The sequence below is a fragment of the Brassica oleracea genome, chromosome C3 (genome assembly GCF_000695525.1).
Source record: "Brassica oleracea var. oleracea cultivar TO1000 chromosome C3, BOL, whole genome shotgun sequence".
Lineage (NCBI taxonomy): Eukaryota > Viridiplantae > Streptophyta > Magnoliopsida > Brassicales > Brassicaceae > Brassica > Brassica oleracea.
The window spans coordinates 57,312,073-57,334,252 of record NC_027750.1 but is presented as its reverse complement, the minus strand read 5'-3'; the positions used below and the strand labels follow the sequence as shown (position 1 = coordinate 57,334,252).

Below are 22,180 nucleotides of genomic sequence, written 5' to 3'. Positions count from 1 at the left end.
CAAATCCCTAAATCGATCGAGACCCAAAAGGGTTTTCAAATCCCAAAATCGATCGAGACCCAAAAGGGTCTTCAAATCCCTAAATCGATCGAAAACTAATCGAAACCTGATTTAAACGGAAAATAATCGATTGAAACAAAACAAAATCGATTGAAACGAAAGCAAATCGATTGAAAATAAAAAATCCCCAAATCGCAGATTTTTTTCGAACCCTAATTTTGATACGAAACGATTCCAACTCTATTGAATATAAATGGAAACACTCTAGTTCGATTAATATAGAAAAAAACGCTTCTACTTACCTTGACGATCAGACGGAGTTGAATCGCGAAGGTGGGATCCGACAATCGCCCTAGAGAGTTGAGAGGTTTTTTTTTCTTTGCTTTCGTCGAAATGACGATTTTTTTCTCGCCAAGACCAAACACATTCGCGCCTCCGTCCAATCTATTTTCGCCACGTCGCCCACGGACCGGGTCCGTCAAGATGCAATTTACGGATCAATCCGTCAAATGGGCTGGGTTTATATTAGTTAAAAAATACAAAAAGTGCAACGGACCGGGCTGACGGATTCGTTGTCATGCCCCGTTACAAGTGCTCTTATATATAACACAAGCCTACTTTATATATATAAGATTTTTAATGTGTATTAAGTTGGTTAATGTCGCTATAGATAATAAGAAAAAAAAAAGAAATCTCTTGGAATTTATTTCCTTGTTTGTTTAAAAAAAAATAAATTATTTTCCTTGAAATAAATAAACAGACTTGAAGATTTTTTTTTGATAAGAACAGACTTGAAGATTTCCTTCTTTTTTTCTTCCAGATTCCTAGTTCGAGTAGGATCCTTAGCTATATATTTATATACAATGCTGTATGCCCCTCTTAATCAATTACACACGAGATACAATGGTGACAAGCCATGGCTCGAGATTGGAACTCCTACTGTTGAAAAAACGATTGAGTGTGAAATTGCTGCTACCTGACGATGTTATAGAGCTCATACTAGAGAGACTTCCGGTGATGTCTTTGCTGAGATTCAAGTCCGTATCCAAGAAGTGGAAATCCACAGTCGAGGACCGTCGTTTCCAGGAAAGGCAGTTGATCTGTCGCAAGCAATCACGAGGTCCAGATTTCCTTTTCATGTCCCTTCGTGATGATGATCAGATCATAAAGAGTGCTCCAATAGTTTTATCTAGGTCAGAAATAGTTTATAATATCTGGTTCCGTTCTTTGTGCCGGTCGATATGCCACGGTAGTTGTGACGGTCTAGTATGCCTCTACGACACGCGTGTCGGTGTGGTGGTGGCCAATCCCGCCACTAGATGGTATCAAACTTTTCCTCTTGCCAAAATTCAACACCACATGTCTAGACACGGAGTGTCTGTCTCCCCAAGTCCTAAGCTTGGATTCGGTAGAGACAAACTTAACGGCACGTACAAGCCGGTTTTCTTATATAATTCGTATGGGTTTGGCCTAGACAATGTTACCACTTGTGAAGTTTTCGATGTTGGCACTAATGCTTGGAGGTACGTTCACCCTGCTTCTCCTTATCGAATCAACGCTTACAATAATCCAGTGTACTTTGATGGGTCGCTTTATTGGTTAACGGAGCTTGAAGAAAATGTATTATCATTCGATCTTCACAATGAAACTTTTCAAGTAATCTGCAAAGCTCCCATTGCCCATGTACGTGACCCTTCGAGCGTCTGCATGTGCATCCTTGATAATAGCTTGTGTGTATCCGAGAATGACCGGTTCACATTAAAGATATGGTCGTTGGATTGTTCAGGCGGCAACACAAAGACATGGAAGAAACTGGTTTCGGTAGATCTAACCAAAAGGGGTTCTTTCTTCGGGCAATGCGCACTCTTACCAATAGCAATCTTGGACAGGACTAAGTTATTACTTGGTGGTCATGAATGCACGCAACAACTGGTGATGCATGTTCTCCATACCATAGAGGATGAAATACTCTACAGATCTAAGAAACCCGTAGGTTCTTTTTGTTATATCCAAAGTTTGTTTTCAGCTTTATCAAACTAATTTTCTCTTTATAATCTAACGTTTTAGTGTGACCCTGATTTTCTCTCCTTTGGCGTATTATATGTTGTTTATGTTAATTAATTTTATGATTTCAGTTATGAAATCTACACCCAAGACCATATTCTAGTTTAGATTAATTCAACCCTAATACTTTCTAGAGAAGAAAGAAAAAAAAACACTAACCTTAATTCATTCGTATTTGGATCAATCCTCATGTTGATCTTCTCCCCTTTAACCTTCTCTTTAGTGATTTCTTTGATGGACAAGAAATCCTAATTCTTTCACTCATTCTCTTAACCAATGATATTATTGTGGTGTCTTTCTAAGAGAAGTAACTCTCTCTTTCTCACTCACGTAAGACCAGAAGAAGTGTGGCCAAATATATATTTATTATCTTGGTAACTCTTCGGTGAAGAGACATCACACTTCATACCCTCTTGTCTTAACCACCACTATTAATATATACTAGCTTTTGACCCGCGCGCCCGCGCGGGTGTTTATTTTTCGATAATTACATAAACATTTCAAAACACAACAATTTAATAGTTTCATTTGGGTTGGACCGGTTCGGATAATGTCGGGTTTGGATCAGTTTTCTATTATTATAAAACCCGAATTAGAACTGAATTATAAATAGATTGGGTTTGGTTAAAGTTTAAAACCAAAATCCCGAAAACATCTAAAACCTCGAATTAAACCCAAAAAACTCGGGTAATTCAGGAGTTTTGGATATCTATTACTTATGAATATCCAAAACCCCTGAATTCGGATAGTTAATATTTTATCATATTTTAAATATTGAAGTACCTCTCGGTTTTGGTTTTTCGAGTTTAAAGAAATAGAAATCGATTGGTTTTTTTTTTATGTAGATGATATATAGATGTCGTGAATCATGAATAATACTTCAAATCTATTATGTTAAAGAAAAGTACATAAATTATTTCATGTGTGATTTTTTAGTTGAATCATCATTTTAAAATTTTATTAAATGTATCTAATACTATTAAAACATGAGATATTTTTAAAAATAATATTAAAACAACTTAAAAAAAACGTCCTCTGCATTTTGAAATATAAGTTAACTAACATTTCAATTTCTATAATTGTATTTTATTATAATATCAACTAACTTCCTCCTATCATAATAGATTGTATTAGGGATGGGCAATAAAACCGAACCGAACCTAGACTATATTTGCCAAGTGATTTTGCCACATGTCTTTTCTACCATCAATTTCACAAAACAAATATGACATGGCTACGGAAACTGATGACACGGCTTCCAGAAAAATATGACATGAATAATTTCATTTAATGTTAATTTATATTTTTGGCTAACTTATTAGAATATGGTAATAATTTATATATTACATTTAATATTGATATCTCTTTTTGGTAAACTTTTTTTTTTAATATTGTAATAACTCATACATCATCTATAAAATAAATATATTCATATATAACATTTCAAATTTCGAAATATTATTATTTTGTATAATTATACAATTTGTATTACTAAAGTTTTCAAAAGTTTCTACAATTTTTTTAAAAATTATATATCTAATCGTAAGATCATTAGGCTTATATATCTACAAATTTTATAAATATTGTTTAGGTTAAATATTTGATAATTATACAATTTTATATTATTTTTATTAGTTTTATACAAATTGATTTAATATATATCAAATATATATTAAATATTAGTAAGAAAATAGTAAAATCTATAATATTTAATAAAATTTATTTTTAAATATAAGTTAGATTTTAAAATAATTTTACTGCAGGAAAACATCTAGTTATACATTAACGGAAAGTTGTTATGCATATATCAGTTGAACAACATATATTGCACTACATAAACAGAATTGATTCTTGTAAGAAAAAATAATAATTGATTCTAATGTATTTTGATAAAACCGACCTGGTTTATAACTTTATAATAGTTAGTTCGTTGGTAGATAAGTCAAACCATATCGATCAAAACTAATAGCTTCCATACATACATAAGTGTTGACAAATCCAACGTAGCTTACAGTAAATATGGAGGAGCGATTAATATCTAATCTATTAAAAGATAATCCATATACGTTCGGTTCGGTTACCAAACCAGAATTGGTTAATGATTTAATGGAAAAAAAAAACTAACGTACAAAACCGGATGCACATTAAGAAACCCTAGCTAACCGAACTTGTGGCCTTCTCCTAACCAACGCAGCCGCGATCTCCTGAGCCAACTCACTCCAGCCAAGTCGTGATTCATTCTCAATCGGTCACTCCCGCTGCAACTTACGAAACCACACCGGAGCTTAGTGAAAATCCACTGACGTCTTGACTCGCAATGTAACCCAACCAATCTGAGACCACAAACAACCACGACGGAGAAAGAAATAACTCAATTCCGCAAAATTCCTATCTAGCCTTTTCTGCGACGTGAATCCATCAAAGAAAGAGAGTGGAAAAGAGTGGAGAAGAAGACCTGGAAGAATGGAGAAAAAAAATGTTCATCGAACAAAAAAAAATAACGGAGAAAGAAGACCTTTAAACCACCGTATGTAAAACTTATTTAAGGTTAAGTGATGTCAATTAATATAGGGTGGTTAAGGAAAATTTTAAAACAACAATTTGTTTAATGCCAGTGGCATAAAATGGTAAATATCGAGGAAAACTCAGGGCTAAGTACAAAATGTACTCCCTTTTTAATAGATTAGATATGATTATAGAGAAATGAAATTTATAATTAAGGTAAAGTAGGAGGGTTATCAATACACCCATATTCTAATTTTTTTATCGAAACTGATCCATCACAGTATCATCTTTTATACTAAAATATAAAATTTTAATATGAACTTGAACTTGAACTTTGTATTAAACCAATAGACACATAGGTCATATAGAATATAAAATATTCTTACATTCTCCCACTTGACCTTTGTGTTGTCTTAAGAGTTTAGTAACTATAATGTGCACTTTTACTTCGAGTTCACTTTGATCTTTACTAAAATTAAAAATGATCGGATCATGGCGGTTGTATGTCATTTAGCAGGCATAGTCCCTTCCATGTATCACAAATCAATTCTAACTTTCTATTATCCTTACATGAGAATAATTTATATTCTCAAAACTTTACTATATGTTATCTTTGAACCATAAATGTGTACACATACTTTAATGATAACATATCTAATAAATCAGAAATTTAACTTTAAGTGAATTCCTAGGTGTCAAATACTTAATGAGCATTCCATAAATATAATAGCAAGACTTTATCTATAATACCCATACGCTCTAAACTGCCGTTGAACGCCTTGGGTGGTAAACCTTTAGTTTGCCGATCCGCTATCGTTATATCCTTTCTTATGTGCTCAAATGACACTCTATGTTTCTGAACTTCTTCTTTAATAGACAAGTACTCTAACTTAATGTGCTTAGCACCCTTCCAACACTTGTCATCCTTTCAAAAGAAGACAACTGCGAAATTATCACCATAATCTCTCAGCGGTTTGGCGTTAGTGTCGACAATCCAAAGCCCTGAGATAAATTTCTGCAGGCTCCATACATGAATTGTGGCTTCAAAGCATACCATAATTCAACCTTAATAGTGGAAGTAGCAATGACAAACTACTTTCCACTTTCCTTTAAACTGTTCCCACAAATAATAGAACAATACCTAAAAGTTGATTTTTACCATCAACGCATCCGACTTTATTTGAATCTGAAAATCCTATGACCTTTAATTGATTGGATCTCTTTTATGTAAGCATGTTCTCGTTGGTGCCTTGCAAGTACCAGATGACCTTTCTTTGCAGCGTTCCAGTGGTTCATTCTGGGATTACTTTCATATCGGCCCAACTTTCCAATATCAAAACTGATATCAAGCTGAATACATTCAAACTCCCAACCACTAATGTCTAAGGAAATCTTTTTATTTCTTTACGCTCCTATTCATTTTTAAGACATTAAATTTTACTTAACTTATTTCCCTTTTGAATTGGAGCTATTCCTACAGAGCATTTTTCTATTTTATATATCTCTAAGATCTTACTGATATGTCCTTTCTGAGACAAACTCAACAATCCTCGTGATCTATCTCGAAAAGATTTCTATTTCAATTACGTAAGACGTCTCACCCATATCTTTCATTTCAAAGTTCTTAGAGAGATACTACTTTACATCATGTAACATGCCTTTGTTATTTTCAGCAAGCATAATTACATCAACATATAAGACTAACATCAATAATAAGCACCCACTGATCTTAATGTAGATACATTGATCTACGATGAGCTCTACAAAACCATACGACGTGATGATATCATTAAACTTCAAATACCATTGTCGGAAGCTTGTTTTAGTCCATATATTGACTTTCTCAGCTTACACACCATATTTTCTTTTCATGCGGCCATGAAAATTTCATGTTGGTCATAAATACTACTTCCTCAAGCTCTACATTCAGAAAGGCGGTCAAATATCTATCTAGTGAAACTCAAGATCATAATGAGCCACCTAAGCCAAACCAATTCTAAGAGAATCCTTATTTTAAACTGTAGAGAAGATCTCTTTAGAGTTAATGCCATCTAATCTGGGTGAAACTTTTAGCAACAAGGCGAGCCTTATATCTTTCAATATTACCTTTCGAGTTATGTTTAGTCTTAAAGATCCATTTACAATCAACTGTTTTGAAATCATTAGGAAACTCTACCAAGTACCAAACTCTATCACCCTTATATCTTATCTATGTGCGGCACTAAATTTTTTCCAGAATTGTCACTTTCCATGGCTTTTTGAATGAGATCAGGTCTTCATGAATCTTTAAGGCACATTCACTTTCAATAGCAGCCACAGTTATTTGATATGGCAGATCTGCTTTTCCTTTCAGATCGCTTTTAAAATTACTTATGGTTCACTATTCTTTACTTGAATTGCAATGATCATTGACTATATATTTTAGCTAGTGGTATCGGTGCACCCTTATGTTGTTCTATTGTGTAGAAACAACTACCTCAGATGCAACTTTAGGTGAAGGAACTTCAACCCCAAATCATTAATGTCCACCCTTCATAGTTCACTACTCCCACTAGTTTCACCATTCTCAATGAACGTAGCATTACCCGATTCAACTAATATCGTACTATGGTTAGAACAATAAAATTTCTTCTCCTTTGATTCTTTCAGGATAGCCATATGGCAGTCATATGATCAAGTTTCTTTTCATGTGGGATATATAGCTTTATTTGTGATGAGCAACCCGTTACACGTAAATACTTCAAACTAGGTTTCCTTCCGTTCACAGTTCATAAGGGATCTTAGGAACTGTCTAACTAGAAACCTGGTTCAGCACATACATTGCAATTTTAATGCATATATCCACAAAGAAAGAGGTAAAGAGAAATTACATAACATGCTTCTAACCATCTCTATTATAGTACGATTCCACCTCTCTACTACACCATTCTTCTAGGAGTATTAAGCATACTGTATTGTGCACAATGCCTCTACTTTGAAGTAACTTTCCATAGAGCTCACCTCCTCTATCAGATCTCACTACTTTTACTAATCTAGCCGTCTTTTCATCTTATCAGTGAACACCTTTAGGACATCCACAAACTTAGACCTTTCATGCAGTAGATAAGTATATACATACTATGAGTAATCATCAATAAAGGTGATGAGGTCCTTTTCACCGCTTCATGAAGGAGCATCGAAAGGGACACATATATCAGTGTGTATTAACCTAAGAAACTGAATGCTTCTTGTGGCTGGTTTCTTTACAGTATGTTAAGTCTGCTTTTCTTTAATGCAGTCTATACATACATGTAGGTCATTCAAATCCAATTGAGGAGGAATTTCACTCTTCACCAACCTCATTCTTTCTTTGGAAATGTGACCTAGTCTTTGATGCCACAAGAAAGCGATCTTTCATTAGATGTGCTATGATTAGTGCCTCTAATTTCAACCACCAAGTATTACTGGAAATTTCAATAAGACTCCTTTCATAGCAAACAAGACTTTAATGTTTACTTTGTTATCGAAACAACCCTTTCTTTTAGGACAATCCAACTTGAAGAGTCTCGTTTTATTGCAAAAGAAACACTCCATTTCCTAAGGTCTTTAAGTTTACAGCCAGATTAGACATGTGAGTCACATGATCACGGATTGGATGGGACCAGTCAAACATTTTCATAGTTAGCTCATTTATGAGACTTCCTACATCTGACTTACAACCAAATCCGACTATGAGTACTACTTAAATATACTCTATAAATTCCTTCTTATTTTCTGTCTTAGACATCGATGACTTAACCCTTTCTACTGTCATCAACCTCATTACGTTCAAACTCAGCCTATTAGATTGATCTCATCTCTTACACATATTTTTGTTTAAAAAAAATATATATTATGAGCTATCTTCCGTAATGGCTGAGGGCCCCACATCAATTACTATGGCGAAATCTAATGTCATCACACCCAGTGTGAACCAGATCTTTTCAGAACACTTGCGAAATTGAGACCATTGAACTTTTCGACAGAGTTAGCAAATGAAAATACATTTGCTGAAGCTGCAAGCTTTAATACATGCTTACCCTTTACTACTTTGAAACTTTACTTCAGATTCTAAACTTGGTATAAACTTTCGCGTTTGTATTTAAGCAACCTTTGGGCAATACTTAAACACAAACACTTTCAGTGACGCCAAAATACACTTTAATAACTAATCATTTAAAACTCAAGTCAAATGGTATATTACCTTTGGGTATATATACTACCGACTATAGTAAAAAATGACTAGTTATACTACTTTGGGTGATCTCCAAGAATATAGAAAATAAAATAATTGATCACTAAAACTTTAATGTCATTTAGCGTCTTTTTTTTATCATGATCAATTATACTACTCTTAATTTTAATATTTGTAAGTAAATAACAAGATCACTTTGGTGACTAACATGTCATAAACTATACGAACATTAAAATATTAATAGGGAAATTTCTCCTAATATTATGTTATATTTTATAACATAATTTTCTATATTGTGTTAATATTTCATAACACAAGTTACCTATTAATAAAATGCAGCGGAAGCATTTTTTTAAAACTACAACTTTTATATATACAATATTTTAAATTAATAAAATATTATATAGCTTATTTGTGTCCCTGAAACTGTATGGAACACTTGTTCATTTTCATACATTTGTGTAGTAACCGTTAACACGTCCAGAATTTTAAACCATAATGAATCAATTATTTCACTCAAACTTATGAATTCATTGACATTCATGAATCCACACAACCAGCAATTTATGTTGCCGTAACTAATTAAGTAAAATAATTAATTCTAATCAATCCTTTTGTAACGGCACTACACAAAATCCCTTAATCATGCATGTAACTTATATTTGTTATCGTGAAACCCAGATTTCACGTTGACACTTTTAAACAAATACTCCTTATCATCGCAAAGTTGCAAACTTAAAGGTGACTCTTTCATATTACGACAATAACCGCAGTAACAACATTATTTTCTTTCTTTTATGGCAGTTGTCGCTCTCAAATCTTTAAACCAGTGTCATGTTCTTAATTAAAAAAAAAATCACTTATATCATGGCAGCGACAACGCACAATTGATCCTTTATCAATTTCGACATGCCACTATGAACAGTTCTAGTGATTGATCTTTTATCATAAATGTACGGTTATGAATCGTACGATTACTTAATTATATTTTTTCAACCCACTATCATTTCTGTTATGCATTCTCTTAGTGATACTATTACGCCCTTAATGATACGAAACATAGTACCATCCCTTTTTAGAACGTCACTTATTTAAGAAAAGGCCAGTGGCTTGATCCATATAATTAAGCACTCGTTCTCAAACATGATCCAATGTACTTAAACCGATACATATGTTTACCATGCCGTACGATATACGAGAATTTACGTTACTATTACATGGATCATGAACACTCTTTAAAATGGATTAACTCATGTATGTTCATGAACCCATGAGAACTAATTACAGTGAATTAATTAAATCTAGATTGGCTCTGATACCACATATTAATTAATTTTATGATTTCAGTTATGAAATCTACACCCAAGACCATATTCTAGTTTAGATTAGTTCAACCCTAATACTTTCTAGAGAAGAAAGAAAAAAAAAACACTAACCTTAATTCATTCGTATTTGGATCAATCCTCATGTTGATCTTCTCCCCTTTAACCTTCTCTTTAGTGATTTCTTTGATGGACAAGAAATCCTAATTCTTTCACTCATTCTCTTAACCAATGATATTATTGTGGTGTCTTTCTAAGAGAAGTAACTCTCTCTTTCTCACTCACGTAAGACCAGAAGAAGTGTGGCCAAATATATATTTATTATCTTGGTAACTCTTCGGTGAAGAGACATCACACTTCATACCCTCTTGTCTTAACCACCACTATTAATATATATATATGATTATAGAGAAATGACATTTATAATTATGGTTATCAATACACTCATATTCTAATTTTTTTATCGAAACCGATCCATCACAATATCATCTTTTATATTAAAATATAAAATTTTAATATGAACTTGAACTTGAACTTTGTATTAAACCAATAGACGCATAGGTCATATAGAATATAAAATATTCTTACAGTTTACACATTTCTAGTAGTAATGTTTAGAGTATGTTTAATTATACATGCATTTGTAACATCCATTGATAATTTAAAAGACATGTTCACATTTGCTTATGTAACCATGACTTTTTACGTTGTAACTTATAGCAAGAACAAGTTTACTGCATGCTCTTGCCAACTATGTACCAATTTGATGGATAGTAGTCATGATCATGTGAACGTTGAATCATTCACCAACGCAAGGAATATCACTTTGTTTTGTATATTTTAAGCTAATTAATTTCCAAATTGAATGTATATTTTTCTTTTCTTTTCCTTTTTTTCTTGTAACTTTGAGTCTCTTGTAATTTCATAGCAACTGAAGAGTGTTGAAAATCGTATCATAAATCAATTCAACTCCGGTTTTCTTGCTCAATTCTGCTTTTAATTCAGGTTCGGTCCGGTTGTAAATCGAACCGAAAACCAAAGAGGAAAAGATTGAGTGTTCGGTTTTAGTGTACCGGAACCAATGTCACTGTGACACCCGTCACCTCCAATCCGGAGAACAGCGGGGCACCAATAATATCTCGTATAATAAAAACCCATATAACCAATTACACTCACCCAAAGCCCAAATAAAAATCTGAATAAAAAGCTCAGTAGCACCAATCCGTCCAAATATCATATACTCGTCAGTCTCACCTACAAGGGGGCACACGAGGGGTGAGTAACAGGGGAGTTACCCAGTGAGGTATGGGGTACTAAACCCGAAGTCCATGGACCCGGACAGAGCACTCCGAATAAATATAATTTAATCCTAACACGTTATAAACACGGTACTTAAAGTACCCAAAGATCACACAACAGTCCTAGCGAGGTGCACACCCGCTGCCCACTAACAGGCCAAACACCACCGAAAATGTGCTCGGTTCATACACACACCGAACAAGTGCTCGGTAACACACGCCCGTAGGCGATTTATCGACCTCCTGGGTCACGCGTCAACCGGTCGACTATAGCTAACCGTAACCTCCAAACAATCCGGCATACAGAAGTCTGTCTATGTATCCATCTCAGACAATCATATAACTCCTAATAAAACAACTATTTTTATTTACCAATTTTAAATGAGACAATCATTGTTGAATCCTCTAACACCTTACTTCCGATTTAAGCAAAAAACCTAAAAACTAAACAAGCAATAATAGACTCGATTTCACACAGACAGAAACACATTAGAAATAAATTATACTTATTCGAGGTCCTAAGTCGTGTAAGAGAAATTCGAGAAAAGACCCTCACCTTAATTAGCCAAGATCGGAAATGGTTCGGTAAATGCTCGGGAACTCTAGGCTTTAAATAGAATTACTTGTCTTACAAGTCACACCTACAATCCATGGTTGATTCCTACGCATAGCCAATTAGGAATTATAATACTTAGGTTAATTGCACCACAAGTAATAAATATGATAGCACTTAATTACCAAACAAGTGATGCTACGGTTGAGAAACTTAACTAACGCGTGCTTGGATCATGAGATCATGGTAAACACGGCACGGCTTGGATCACGGTGATGGGTCTCGGACTCCGACGGTGTGAACTACATCTCCGGTGACACGCCTCAGCTCTCCGGTGACATGGCCTACTCCTGCACTAGTTCACGGCTGATGGCGGTGGAGATCAACGATCGATGGTGATGAGACGCGACAACTCCGAATGTCACATCCTCCTTCTCTTGGATCCACTACACAACGCCAACAAGAGGATGCTCCATGACAATAGCTACCCTTCCGGTGATGAACCATGGCTCCGGTGAAATGAGGTGAGATGGCTCACGGTTGTGGATGCGTTACTTCTTCTCCGACATCAAATGTACGAAACCACAAAGAAGAATAAAAGGGGAGATGAGGAGATGGGAGGGAGATGAAGCATGAGAGATTGATCAAGGTGGATGAGTTCTCTCTCTCAAACAATGATGACGGCTATGGAACGAGGAAGAGAATATGTACGCTAATATATACTTAGGTCTAAGCACACGTACACGATCACCCTAAAAAAACAATTATGGTTTGGTTTAATGAAAAACAAATTTAAACCGGGATTTAGAAAACCGGGTCGCTACAGTCACATTCCGGTTTGTTTAGTCTTCATCAGTGGTGAGTTCTCACATCTTTGCAAGAGAGTGATGATCGCCGAAGCCGAGACCAAAGACATGATGGAAGAGATACAATCGCAGAAGAAAGAAGAGGATGAGGATGAGGAAGAAGGTCCTCCTCCGGGATGGGAATCTACAGTTCTTCCTCCTCCTCCTTCTCCTCCGATCTCCGCCGTCACCACCGCCACCGCCGCCGAAATTTCCGGTATTTTTAATCAGTCTGTGTTTAGAGGGTCCGTGAATGATTAAAGATGTCAGCTTTTTATTGTTTTGAGGGGTTGTAGAGATGGCGCAAATGGTGTGTGGATCTTGCAGGCGTTTACTTTCGTATCCCCGAGGAACCAAACACGTCAAGTGTTCCTGTTGTCAGACTGTTAATCTCGTTCTTGAAGGTTACTGCTTCCTTTGTCTCTTTAATTCATTAACTGTGGAAGCTTTGTGTTGTTGATAATCTCTTTAAGTGACTTGAACACTGTTGGAAAAAGCAAGAATCTTGGGGACTGCGTCAGTGATGTTCTCTATGTTGTTGCTGGTTTCACTTCTTTGTTCGTCATCATTGCTGCTTAAATCCATTATCTCTTATGTAAAGTTCTGAGCTTGGTATGGTAGATTCATTCAAAGTGGTGAAATAAGAATGATCTTTGGGTCTCTTGTCCATTATAATTGCTCTCTTATTGACCATTTATCTGATCTTTGATTCTTTATTTGGTTAGTCTTACTTCTCTGGGTTCAAATGTGTGATCACTACTCTACTACTCCGTTACAGTTACTTCAGTAATATCTCCTGAACTGATGAAAATATCCTTCTCTTGTTGGTTTGTAATCAATGGCTCATTCTTTGTGTACAGCTTACCAGGTTGGTCAGGTGAAGTGTAGCAATTGCGAACTTCTCTTGATGTATCCTTATGGAGCTCCATCTGTCAGATGTTCCTCCTGCAAATCTGTCACAGACATCAGAGTATGTTTTAAGTTTCTCTTGCAAGCATGTTTACTTGTTTTTGCTTTTGGTTTCATCAATCACTGATAAAGCTATAAGCTGGATCGGTTTGATCTCTTAAGAAACTTTATACCGATCCTTTTTGTGTTTTCATCATGTCTACAAATGTCCAATTGTGTCTGCTCGAGTCCTACTAATTGTGAACTGACAATTCTTTGAAAGAGTCTTCTTTTACATTTAAAGTAATTTTTATTTTTTTTTACTATGTAAAATTTCAGGAAGACAACAAACGACCTCCATGGTCTGTGCTGCAAGGACCGCTCAAAACTTTCAGCAGTGTCCGGTGAGGAGACTAAGCTTAAACCGTGTTTTTTTGGCCCAAATGTGAATCAGTTTAATGACAAAACTTGTCATAATGTTAAAAGGATAAATGAAACAAATGTCATCTTCAATAATCATTAGATTACCATTCTTTCAAATACTCTGTTCACCTGCTCATTTACTCTCTATAGAAGACAGCTCAACTATAAATATATTGATGGGTCCTCTTAGGCCTAATGGCCTATGTCCTCTACAGATAGACAAGAAAGGCTGTATGGTGAACCAAATTGTCAACAAAACCAATTTAATGGTGGAGTCTAATTAACAACCCTAAAATTTAATGTAACCTTGGACAAAACATTGTTTTATTGATCTGACATCTAACATAGATTTTTGAGCAAGACAAACGATATGGTTGTGCTAAATTAATGAGTGGGCCTTATGGAATAGAACAATGTTATAACACCACAAGTTAGTTTTCCTTTGATGAAATAATCATCAGCAAAAGAATAAAAAGAAAACCCTCTTTTTGTGCGACAAGAAAATCCTCCTTTTTAATTGAATATCGCCCAACTATCAGTAGACTAAAATTGAATTTTGTTTCACCCAACTTTAGGTGGATTTGTAAGCTATCGTGAAAACATCCGTTAAAAACCCTCCAAGATTAAAATACATTTTCAACATATTATGCATTTTATGAATTAATAATGGTAAATACTAAAATTTTAAAATAATAATTATATTTATTAAACTACTATTGGTTGGAAATTATTGAAAATAGTTAATAATAGTATGTTTATTACCAAATTTCATTGTGTTTTTAATATGTACGAACATACAAAATAATTATCTTTAGAAAGGAAGTATTAAAATAATATTAATATATGGAAACAGAAAAAATGAGTATCACCCAAAGATTAAACTTGAATTTTGTTTCACCAAACTTTTGGTAAATTTCAAACGTGTTTCTTTTTTTTCAAACGTGTTTCTTACTCCCTAAGTTCTTTTATAAGTGATGTTTCAGCATTTTGATTTTGTTTCAAAATACTAGTTGTTTCTAAAAATTTAGGCAAATGATAATAAAAGGCGTCTGTTCATTAATGCTTATATCATGATATGTTGTAATAATGGTCTTTAGTTAGTTTTCTTCAAAAAATAAAAAAAGGTCTTTAGAATAGATATTGTATTAGACCATGATTAACCCAAATAGATTTTTTAATTTTTTTTGTCTGAAAAAAAAAACTCAACCAATTGTGGGCCGCCACGTATCAGTGGAGTCCGCGAACAGTGCAAAAAACCAGCCAACAGCGATCCTTATTCAGGCTTTTCTGTAACCCATTTTTTTCCTTTTTGTGCTCCCCCCCCCTTAAAAACCTACTAAAAACCTCTCTCCTTCCCCCGATAATCCTGCCCTTAGTCTCCTAAATTTGTGTGAAAATCGGTATAATGTCACTTAAAGAACAAAGGGAATAATATGTATGAACATGCAAAAACACGAAACATAGAAGGTATTAAATTAAAGTCAATTCTCTCAAATAATTTTTTTTAATCAAAATAGTCTTTTTTATTTTGAAATTTTTGAATATTAATTTTTTATTTTTAAAAATTTGAAATTTGAATTTATTTTTTAAAAAATTGGATTAGTTAACCTAGAGTATAAATATATATTTACCATTTAATAAAAAAAAATTGGTCATTTTTCCCCTTAAGGACTATTTTATAAAAAAAAAACTAAAAATTGATATCCTAGGAATTTCTTTTAAATTAATATTAACATATAGAAACAAACAAACAAAAAAAAAAGAGTTTCCTCCAACTTTTGGTAGTTTTTTTATCTCTGCTAGTTTATCGTGAAAACATCTGTCAAAAATGCCCTCCAAAATTTAAACTTAATTTAAACGTTCTGTCGATCTTTAGGTAAGCACATGCTTCAATTAAATGGGGCCAAGTGGGGAAAATATATCTGTACAGTCCCTCAACAAGTTACGGAAGTGATGGAGACAGACACAAGAGACTTTCTAGTGAAGTGCGGGCATTAAAATGATCTTCACACGCTAAAATCCACGACTCAATGCCTTAACTGTATTTCATATCTTCCTCCTATTTAATGCTCTTATCTTTATATATTCAATCCAACTTTCTCACCAAACCCACTTAACCAAGATAACAAACATGTTTACAAAACCGATCATTTTAGCTTCCCTTCTACTCATCGTCTTCGTCTCTGCAACTCACTCAGCTCGTCACAAGAGCGGAAACGATGGTTCAGGATTCGGAGGTGTGCCCGGATTTGACGGAATACCCGGATTCGGAAACGGGTTCCCCGGGACCGGAGTGGGCGGTGGATACGGCGGAGGGTACGGTGGTCCGAGCGGTGGGTTTGGAAAGGGAGGTGTGGTGAGACCGACGGTGACTTGTAGAGTGAAAGGCCCTTGTAACGGCAAGAAGCTGAGGTGTCCGGCTAAGTGTTTCAGCTCTTTTAGTCGCTCAGGGAAAGGATACGGCGGTGGAGGAGGAGGTGGTGGATGCACTATGGATTGTAAGAAGAAATGTATTGCTTATTGTTAAAATAAGAAAGATCACATCTTTTATAATATGTAGTCATTACAATGATTATATATTGCCTATGTTGTAGTAGCTTATAGTTGATGATCATAAGGATCCTTTTGTCTGGATTCGGTTGTAGTAGCTTTTATATGCATAATATATGGTTTGTGATGATGAATAAATGAGGTAACTTAGCGGTTTTCTCAATTTGTGTTTGTTATATGAGAGAGGTCGCGAGTTTTCTTACGATTTGACCTTATTATAATGATTTTGGTCGCATTGAGATTTCCAACGAATTACATAAGAACAAAGACCATTACCATCACTCAATGTTATAGTTTAAGGTTGTTGCCTTTATGGTTCATTTTAGCACCCCCAATGTCAAAAAGAAAGAAACAAACAATGTCATTATGATCTATGGACGATGCCTACTTCATAGTTTCTTTCAGTTTTAGACTTTTTGTTATGCAAGTTTTTTCAGGCTTTGGCTTTGAATTTGTCTAAAGTAGTATTTTTTTTTTTTAACTTCAGGAAACACATTACATGTCTAGAATCCACAGCATTTAGGTTCTTAAAACTCAAGGTTTTCTACCTCAGCTCTTCTCTCAACGTTACGTAAAGCCAAATACATTCTCAGGAAAATAAACCTCTCTCTCATGTCTAGAATCCAGAGTTCATGGTGGTTCTTCCATGAATAAGAAGCAGCTTCCTCAAAACTTGAAATCCTTCTTTTTCTTGCCTTCCTTATCACGCTTCCTTTTCTTCGAATTCTGTAAACATTCCACCAAGTTATTATATACACAGACCAAAATAAAAGGTTAATCAATAGTATATATCGAAAGTCATTTAATTACCTCGGCGACCATGTCACTGAAGTCCTCTGGCTTATTGCGCAGTTTCTCCTCTTCTCTTGCTTCCTCATACCTTCCAAAATCACACCATGCAAAGTTTAGAACACTATTCCTCATCTTATAAAGTCATAAGTCTGAGATTACAATTAACACAAGTACTTACTTGGCAGGCAACACATTCTCCAGGGCGTCCAACTCTTCTGGCTGTAAGCTGACATCCACACGATCTGTCTTTTGTCCTTTCAGCAAATCAACCTGATCATAATAGACACAAATTGCATAAATTAGCTACTTGTCATAAAGCTAACAGCCTAACACCAAAGCATCAGAGATACAACGTAACTAAATGTTAAAGGCAATTCTCTAAAACACACAAGACTCGGAGATTACTAAACTTAAACGACCTTTTGACCAAAATCAAAAATTATTTCAAAATCAAGCCTCATTTCTAACCAACAGTGAATTGCTATCAAATAAGTATTTGGCATCGATTGCTTACCCTTTTGGCTCCCGGCTTGTCTTGAGTACCAGTTTTAATAACGTATGTGTGTGTGGGTGCCAGCAAAGTTCCAGGAGCAACATTCTCTCCCTTTTCTTCAAGTACCTTCACAAATAAATAAATAACAAGCATTAAGGAACCAACCAAAAAAGCGTTAACTGTGAAATATCCTTGACATCAAAATAAGAGAATATCCACCGAAAGGTGGTTGATAAAATGAACCTATCAATCAAAAGTAGATTTCCCACCTGATATAGAGCCCTATCGGGTTCCTTTCTCTGCTCCTTGCGAAGTTCAATTGCATCCGGAGTCTCAATGCCAGTGGGAGTGCTGAAAAAGGGGGAAAAATCATTCAGTTTCATACTTCTGTTATATGATAAGCAAACAAAATACAAATACACCACATCGTTAATACACCACATCGTTTAAGGCAAAACAATACCTTGACATCGTATCAACCGATTCCATGCCGTCCTCTAGTTCCTCTTCATCCATCGACTCTTCTTGTTCCTCTTCTTCCTCCTCCTCCTCTTCTTCTTCTTCCTCCTCCAAATCACCCCAGTGCTTGCTCTTATCAATAGGCTCATCCTAATATCACGATAAAAGAACAACCCATCAATAAGTACCACAAAATTTGAAGATTTTGAAATAGTTCAATAGGAAGCTTATGTGTCCCACTTGTGCTGACTTCCTTCCATGTATAAATACAGATTTTTAAAACAGAACAGCGGGATGTCAAAAAAACTACCTCATAGTTAGGCTGATCTTGCTGCTGGACGCCAAAGACATCTCCATACAATGGACGCCCAAACTACATAACACAAACCATGGGCAGCAACAAAAATGTGTTAGTGAATGGCATGGAAAAGTAAATTAAAAGGATCCAGATAAAAAAAACAAAGTTACCTCATCAACCGGAGGTTTTCCCCAGCCACCCGCATGATAACCAAAGCTAGCTCCATGTGGAATAGGAGCATTAAGACCAGGAATTTTAAGATGTGGATACGAAGGGGGAGGTCCATATCTCTGTCGGAGAAGTAGGTTTCAGTGAAAAATCAATTACATTTCAATCAGAATAATCACAAAGACAAGTCACAGAAAGCTTACCTGCATATTAATTAGCCACGGGGGAGGTGCGCCTTCACCCATACCAAGAGCTTCTTTTAAGTCATGTGACAATGTCCCTGGTTTCGTTTCCCTCAGTTTTACCTATTTCCCAAATGAGTGCAATTAGATTCATGTACACAACGCAATAAACCCAAGTAGTGTAATAAATCATAATAGAGGTAAAATATATCACAAGGAAGTACCTCAAATTCTTTCCCTTCAAAATATAAATCCCCAAGAGATGACAGCTTAGGCTTTGTTTGGTATTTGAAAAATGCATCATGGAGAACCTGAGATACGAAGGTATATCTTCCCTTATCAGTTAAAGAACATACATCAACATATGCCGACTAAACACGAGTAGTTATAGAGGGAAACCTGGTAGTCAATGTCCATCTTCCCCATCTTTGGTTGCATTCGCTCCCGTTGCTTCTGCTTCAACTTTTTACCGTCTTCTTTCTCAATGTAAGCCTGCACAAGAACCAATAAAAATTAGCTATAGCTAGTAGAAGCATTTAGCGACTTCCACCTAAACAAATCCAACAAAAAATGATAGAGAATAACTTAGATTTTGAAATTTTATACGGCAACAAATATAAATGACTAGATTGTATAACTGAGACTGATAAGAAAGAGAATTCGTCAAAAGCACAGAAGAAATGGCCATTCGCATCCAGGAATGCACAAAAAAGTGAAGCCACTGCCTAGACAAAAGCTTAAGTTTCATATTCATTTTTATAAATGCAAAGTAGAAGGGAAATAGGGAGATATTTAAAATCTTTATAATGCAGATCAATAAAAGAGTAAAATCATGCGGTGACAAGATACCTGTCTAATTTTTTGAATTCCGGTTGCAGCAATGAAATCAGGAAGATGAAATGGCGCCTTCTCTATACCACGCTTTCCCTGCAAAATTGAAGCCACACTTAGAAGCCACCAACTAAAGAGAGAGAGAGCAAGCAACATAATAATAGCCTTCACCGCAAAGAAACGTGACTGAATCCTAATAGTACTATAAAGCCAGATGCATCTAACAGGAAGATCACTAAAGTGCACACGAAAGCAGAAAATTAAGTTTCAGACAAGGAAAATCCCACCCAATTGATAAACAAAACGCTTTCGCAGAGAATTATCAAACGTCTACAAAACATAAACACCTAATATTTCATGCATAGAAAAAAAAAATCAAGAGTCCTCTTCAGTTACACCTACAAGTCCAGGCTCCATGGTTATCACTTATCACAGACGTTCTCCTGCAAGAGGCACATATATATGTATAAGGAAACTTAATTTGCATGACGAGTCCTATCCCTGTTGATATACATACAATTCCCCTATGTGCCACACCCAAAAATCACAGAAACATATAACTAGCTACAGAACCATTACTTGAAATATCACAAACCTGCAAATATTTTCTCTTCTGGGACCAATGTCTTGGAACAGGAACAGTATTCCGATACGACTTTAAAAACACCAACAACTTTGGGTCTGCTGAAGTAGCGTCCCAGACCTGAAAACATTAACACAGAGGTTAGAAATAATAAGCATCCAAAACAGCTATAGAGGGATACACAAAGAACATGATTTTCCCTAAGAAAGATATGGGATGCCATGCAACTGAGACCATAACATGTAAAAATTAAATTCTAAGCTATTAGAGGATAATCATAACAAAAATGTCCAAGGGGTACAGCATTACTACAAGATTGTAGAATGTAGATCAGTTACGGTATAGTAGTATACAAACACACACACACACACACACACACAAAACTGATTCACGCATCCTATCAAAAGTAAATATATATTTCAATGATGAAACAGCAGAGTATGAATGCAAAGTCAAATTTGAGATGTTACTAAGAATGAGAGACGAAGACACCAGAGGTTTATAATGCATGCTAAAGGACAACAAAACCAGCACTAGGCGGGTAACAACAACAGAGAGAAGAAAAGATAAGAAAAAGCTTCAAAATATAAATGCATCCTTACCTCAACAACATCAGGCCTAGCGGACACCTGCTTCAGCTCAGCAATCTTCATCCTCCGTTCAAGCTGTGGAAAAAAAAAAAATCAGGATTTTAGGAATCTTACAAAAGATGCGCCTATCAAGATAAGATCAAGAAACTAACTACAGAGTAAAGATTAAACCTTTTTCTGCTTGTTAGAGATACCCTTTTCTTTCTGTTCATTGCCCTGATCTTCCTCGTCTTCTGAATCTGAATTAACCTTCTTTTTCGCATCTTTATTCTCCTCAGATTCATCCTTCTTAGCGTCGTCCTAGTAAAACAAACACGGTTCGCTAAAAATCTAAGCACTGACGAGCTAAAGAGACAAAAAAAAAAAAAGAGTCCTACCTCAGAGGCAACAAGTTCCTTGAAACTGAACTTCTCAAAGATTTGCTTAAACTCATCGCTAAACCCATCCTCGAATTCAGGCTGCTCTGGAACGTACTCAATCTCAACCTGCTCAGATACCTACGAGGAAACATAAATCAGATTAAAAAAAATCACAAACCCTAGAAAATCTCCAATCCCATGAATCGAGTGGGAGAAAGTTAACACAAAGCCTACCTGTGGCTGCGGATCTGCGTTCTCCTTGGAATCAGAAGCACCAGAAACGTCCGCTTCATCGACATCGGCACGGGATGCCTTGTTGTTCTTCTTCTGCTTCCGCCTGCGGCGGCGACGGTCGCTCTCACGCGATTTCTTCGAGGAAGGGATAACGTTACCGTTTGAAGCGTCTCCGTTCGGAACGACGCTGTTAACGTGTGGGACGGTGGTTGATTCGACGGTCATGTTCGGCGATGTCTGCGATCCAAAGTGTGAGAGAACTGGAGAAGAGATAGATATTTATCTGCGATTCTATTTTCGGATCGGTTTGGTACAATTTGGTGGATTAGAAAGTCGGTTCCGGTTCGTTGGACTTAGTTTGATTATTGTTTGGATCGGATTAGCTTTTCTTGCAATTTGAAGAAGTCAAGGCAACGAATGGGCCCCGGCCCATCACATTAGTTTAACTAGATCTTTTTCTCCGCGCGTATAAATGTCTTCCCAATCCCTATTTTATTTGTCTGACAAAAAAAAAAAAATCTCTATTTTAT

General features: G+C 35.5%; 4 protein-coding genes across 4 annotated transcripts; 3 read left to right on the top strand and 1 right to left on the bottom strand.

Annotated features, from left to right (window-relative positions):
- Window positions 1–807: 807 nt before the first annotated feature.
- LOC106331034 (F-box protein At1g11270-like) lies at window positions 808–2,040 on the top strand. Its single transcript, XM_013769393.1, has one exon. The coding sequence runs from the start codon at window positions 871–873 to the stop codon at window positions 2,038–2,040; it is 1,170 nt and encodes a 389-aa protein (XP_013624847.1). The 5' UTR covers window positions 808–870.
- Window positions 2,041–12,809: 10,769 nt separating this feature from the next.
- On the top strand, window positions 12,810–14,228 carry LOC106332674 (protein LOL2). The gene is made up of 4 exons (XM_013771150.1): window positions 12,810–13,017; window positions 13,097–13,204; window positions 13,661–13,770; window positions 14,028–14,228. Exons 1-4 carry the CDS (start codon window positions 12,843–12,845, stop codon window positions 14,094–14,096), a joined length of 462 nt encoding a protein of 153 aa, XP_013626604.1. The 5' UTR covers window positions 12,810–12,842; the 3' UTR covers window positions 14,097–14,228.
- A 1,924-nt stretch (window positions 14,229–16,152) lies between these two features.
- On the top strand, window positions 16,153–16,854 carry LOC106331942 (glycine, alanine and asparagine-rich protein-like). The gene has a single exon (XM_013770383.1). The coding sequence runs from the start codon at window positions 16,243–16,245 to the stop codon at window positions 16,636–16,638; it is 396 nt and encodes a 131-aa protein (XP_013625837.1). The 5' UTR covers window positions 16,153–16,242; the 3' UTR covers window positions 16,639–16,854.
- A 258-nt stretch (window positions 16,855–17,112) lies between these two features.
- Window positions 17,113–21,918, bottom strand: LOC106336461 (splicing factor 3B subunit 2-like). Its single transcript, XM_013775298.1, has 17 exons — window positions 21,651–21,918; window positions 21,435–21,554; window positions 21,229–21,357; window positions 21,070–21,132; window positions 20,480–20,587; window positions 19,903–19,980; window positions 19,453–19,545; window positions 19,278–19,364; window positions 19,075–19,176; window positions 18,874–18,993; window positions 18,716–18,778; window positions 18,410–18,555; window positions 18,216–18,297; window positions 17,968–18,072; window positions 17,632–17,723; window positions 17,472–17,541; window positions 17,113–17,387 (listed from the first exon to the last, which is right to left on the bottom strand). The coding sequence occupies exons 1-17, from the start codon at window positions 21,873–21,875 to the stop codon at window positions 17,328–17,330; spliced, it is 1,743 nt and encodes a 580-aa protein (XP_013630752.1). The 5' UTR covers window positions 21,876–21,918; the 3' UTR covers window positions 17,113–17,327.
- Window positions 21,919–22,180: the final 262 nt, after the last annotated feature.

Bases quoted from the DNA above. Each gene is read 5' to 3' on its own strand.
- LOC106331034 (XM_013769393.1), top strand. From the start codon at position 871: ATGCCCCTCTTAATCAATTACACACGAGATACAATGGTGACAAGCCAT.
- LOC106332674 (XM_013771150.1), top strand. From the start codon at position 12,843: ATGATCGCCGAAGCCGAGACCAAAGACATGATGGAAGAGATACAATCG. The intron at 13,018-13,096 runs GTATTTTTAATC...GAGGGGTTGTAG, and splicing joins CACCGCCGCCGAAATTTCCG to AGATGGCGCAAATGGTGTGT. The intron at 13,205-13,660 runs GTTACTGCTTCC...CTTTGTGTACAG, and splicing joins TGTTAATCTCGTTCTTGAAG to CTTACCAGGTTGGTCAGGTG.
- LOC106331942 (XM_013770383.1), top strand. From the start codon at position 16,243: ATGTTTACAAAACCGATCATTTTAGCTTCCCTTCTACTCATCGTCTTC.
- LOC106336461 (XM_013775298.1), bottom strand. From the start codon at position 21,875: ATGACCGTCGAATCAACCACCGTCCCACACGTTAACAGCGTCGTTCCG. The intron at 19,546-19,902 runs GTATCTTGTCAC...GTTCTTGTGCAG, and splicing joins GAATTCAAAAAATTAGACAG to GCTTACATTGAGAAAGAAGA. The intron at 18,779-18,873 runs GTAACTTTGTTT...TGTGTTATGTAG, and splicing joins GAAAACCTCCGGTTGATGAG to TTTGGGCGTCCATTGTATGG.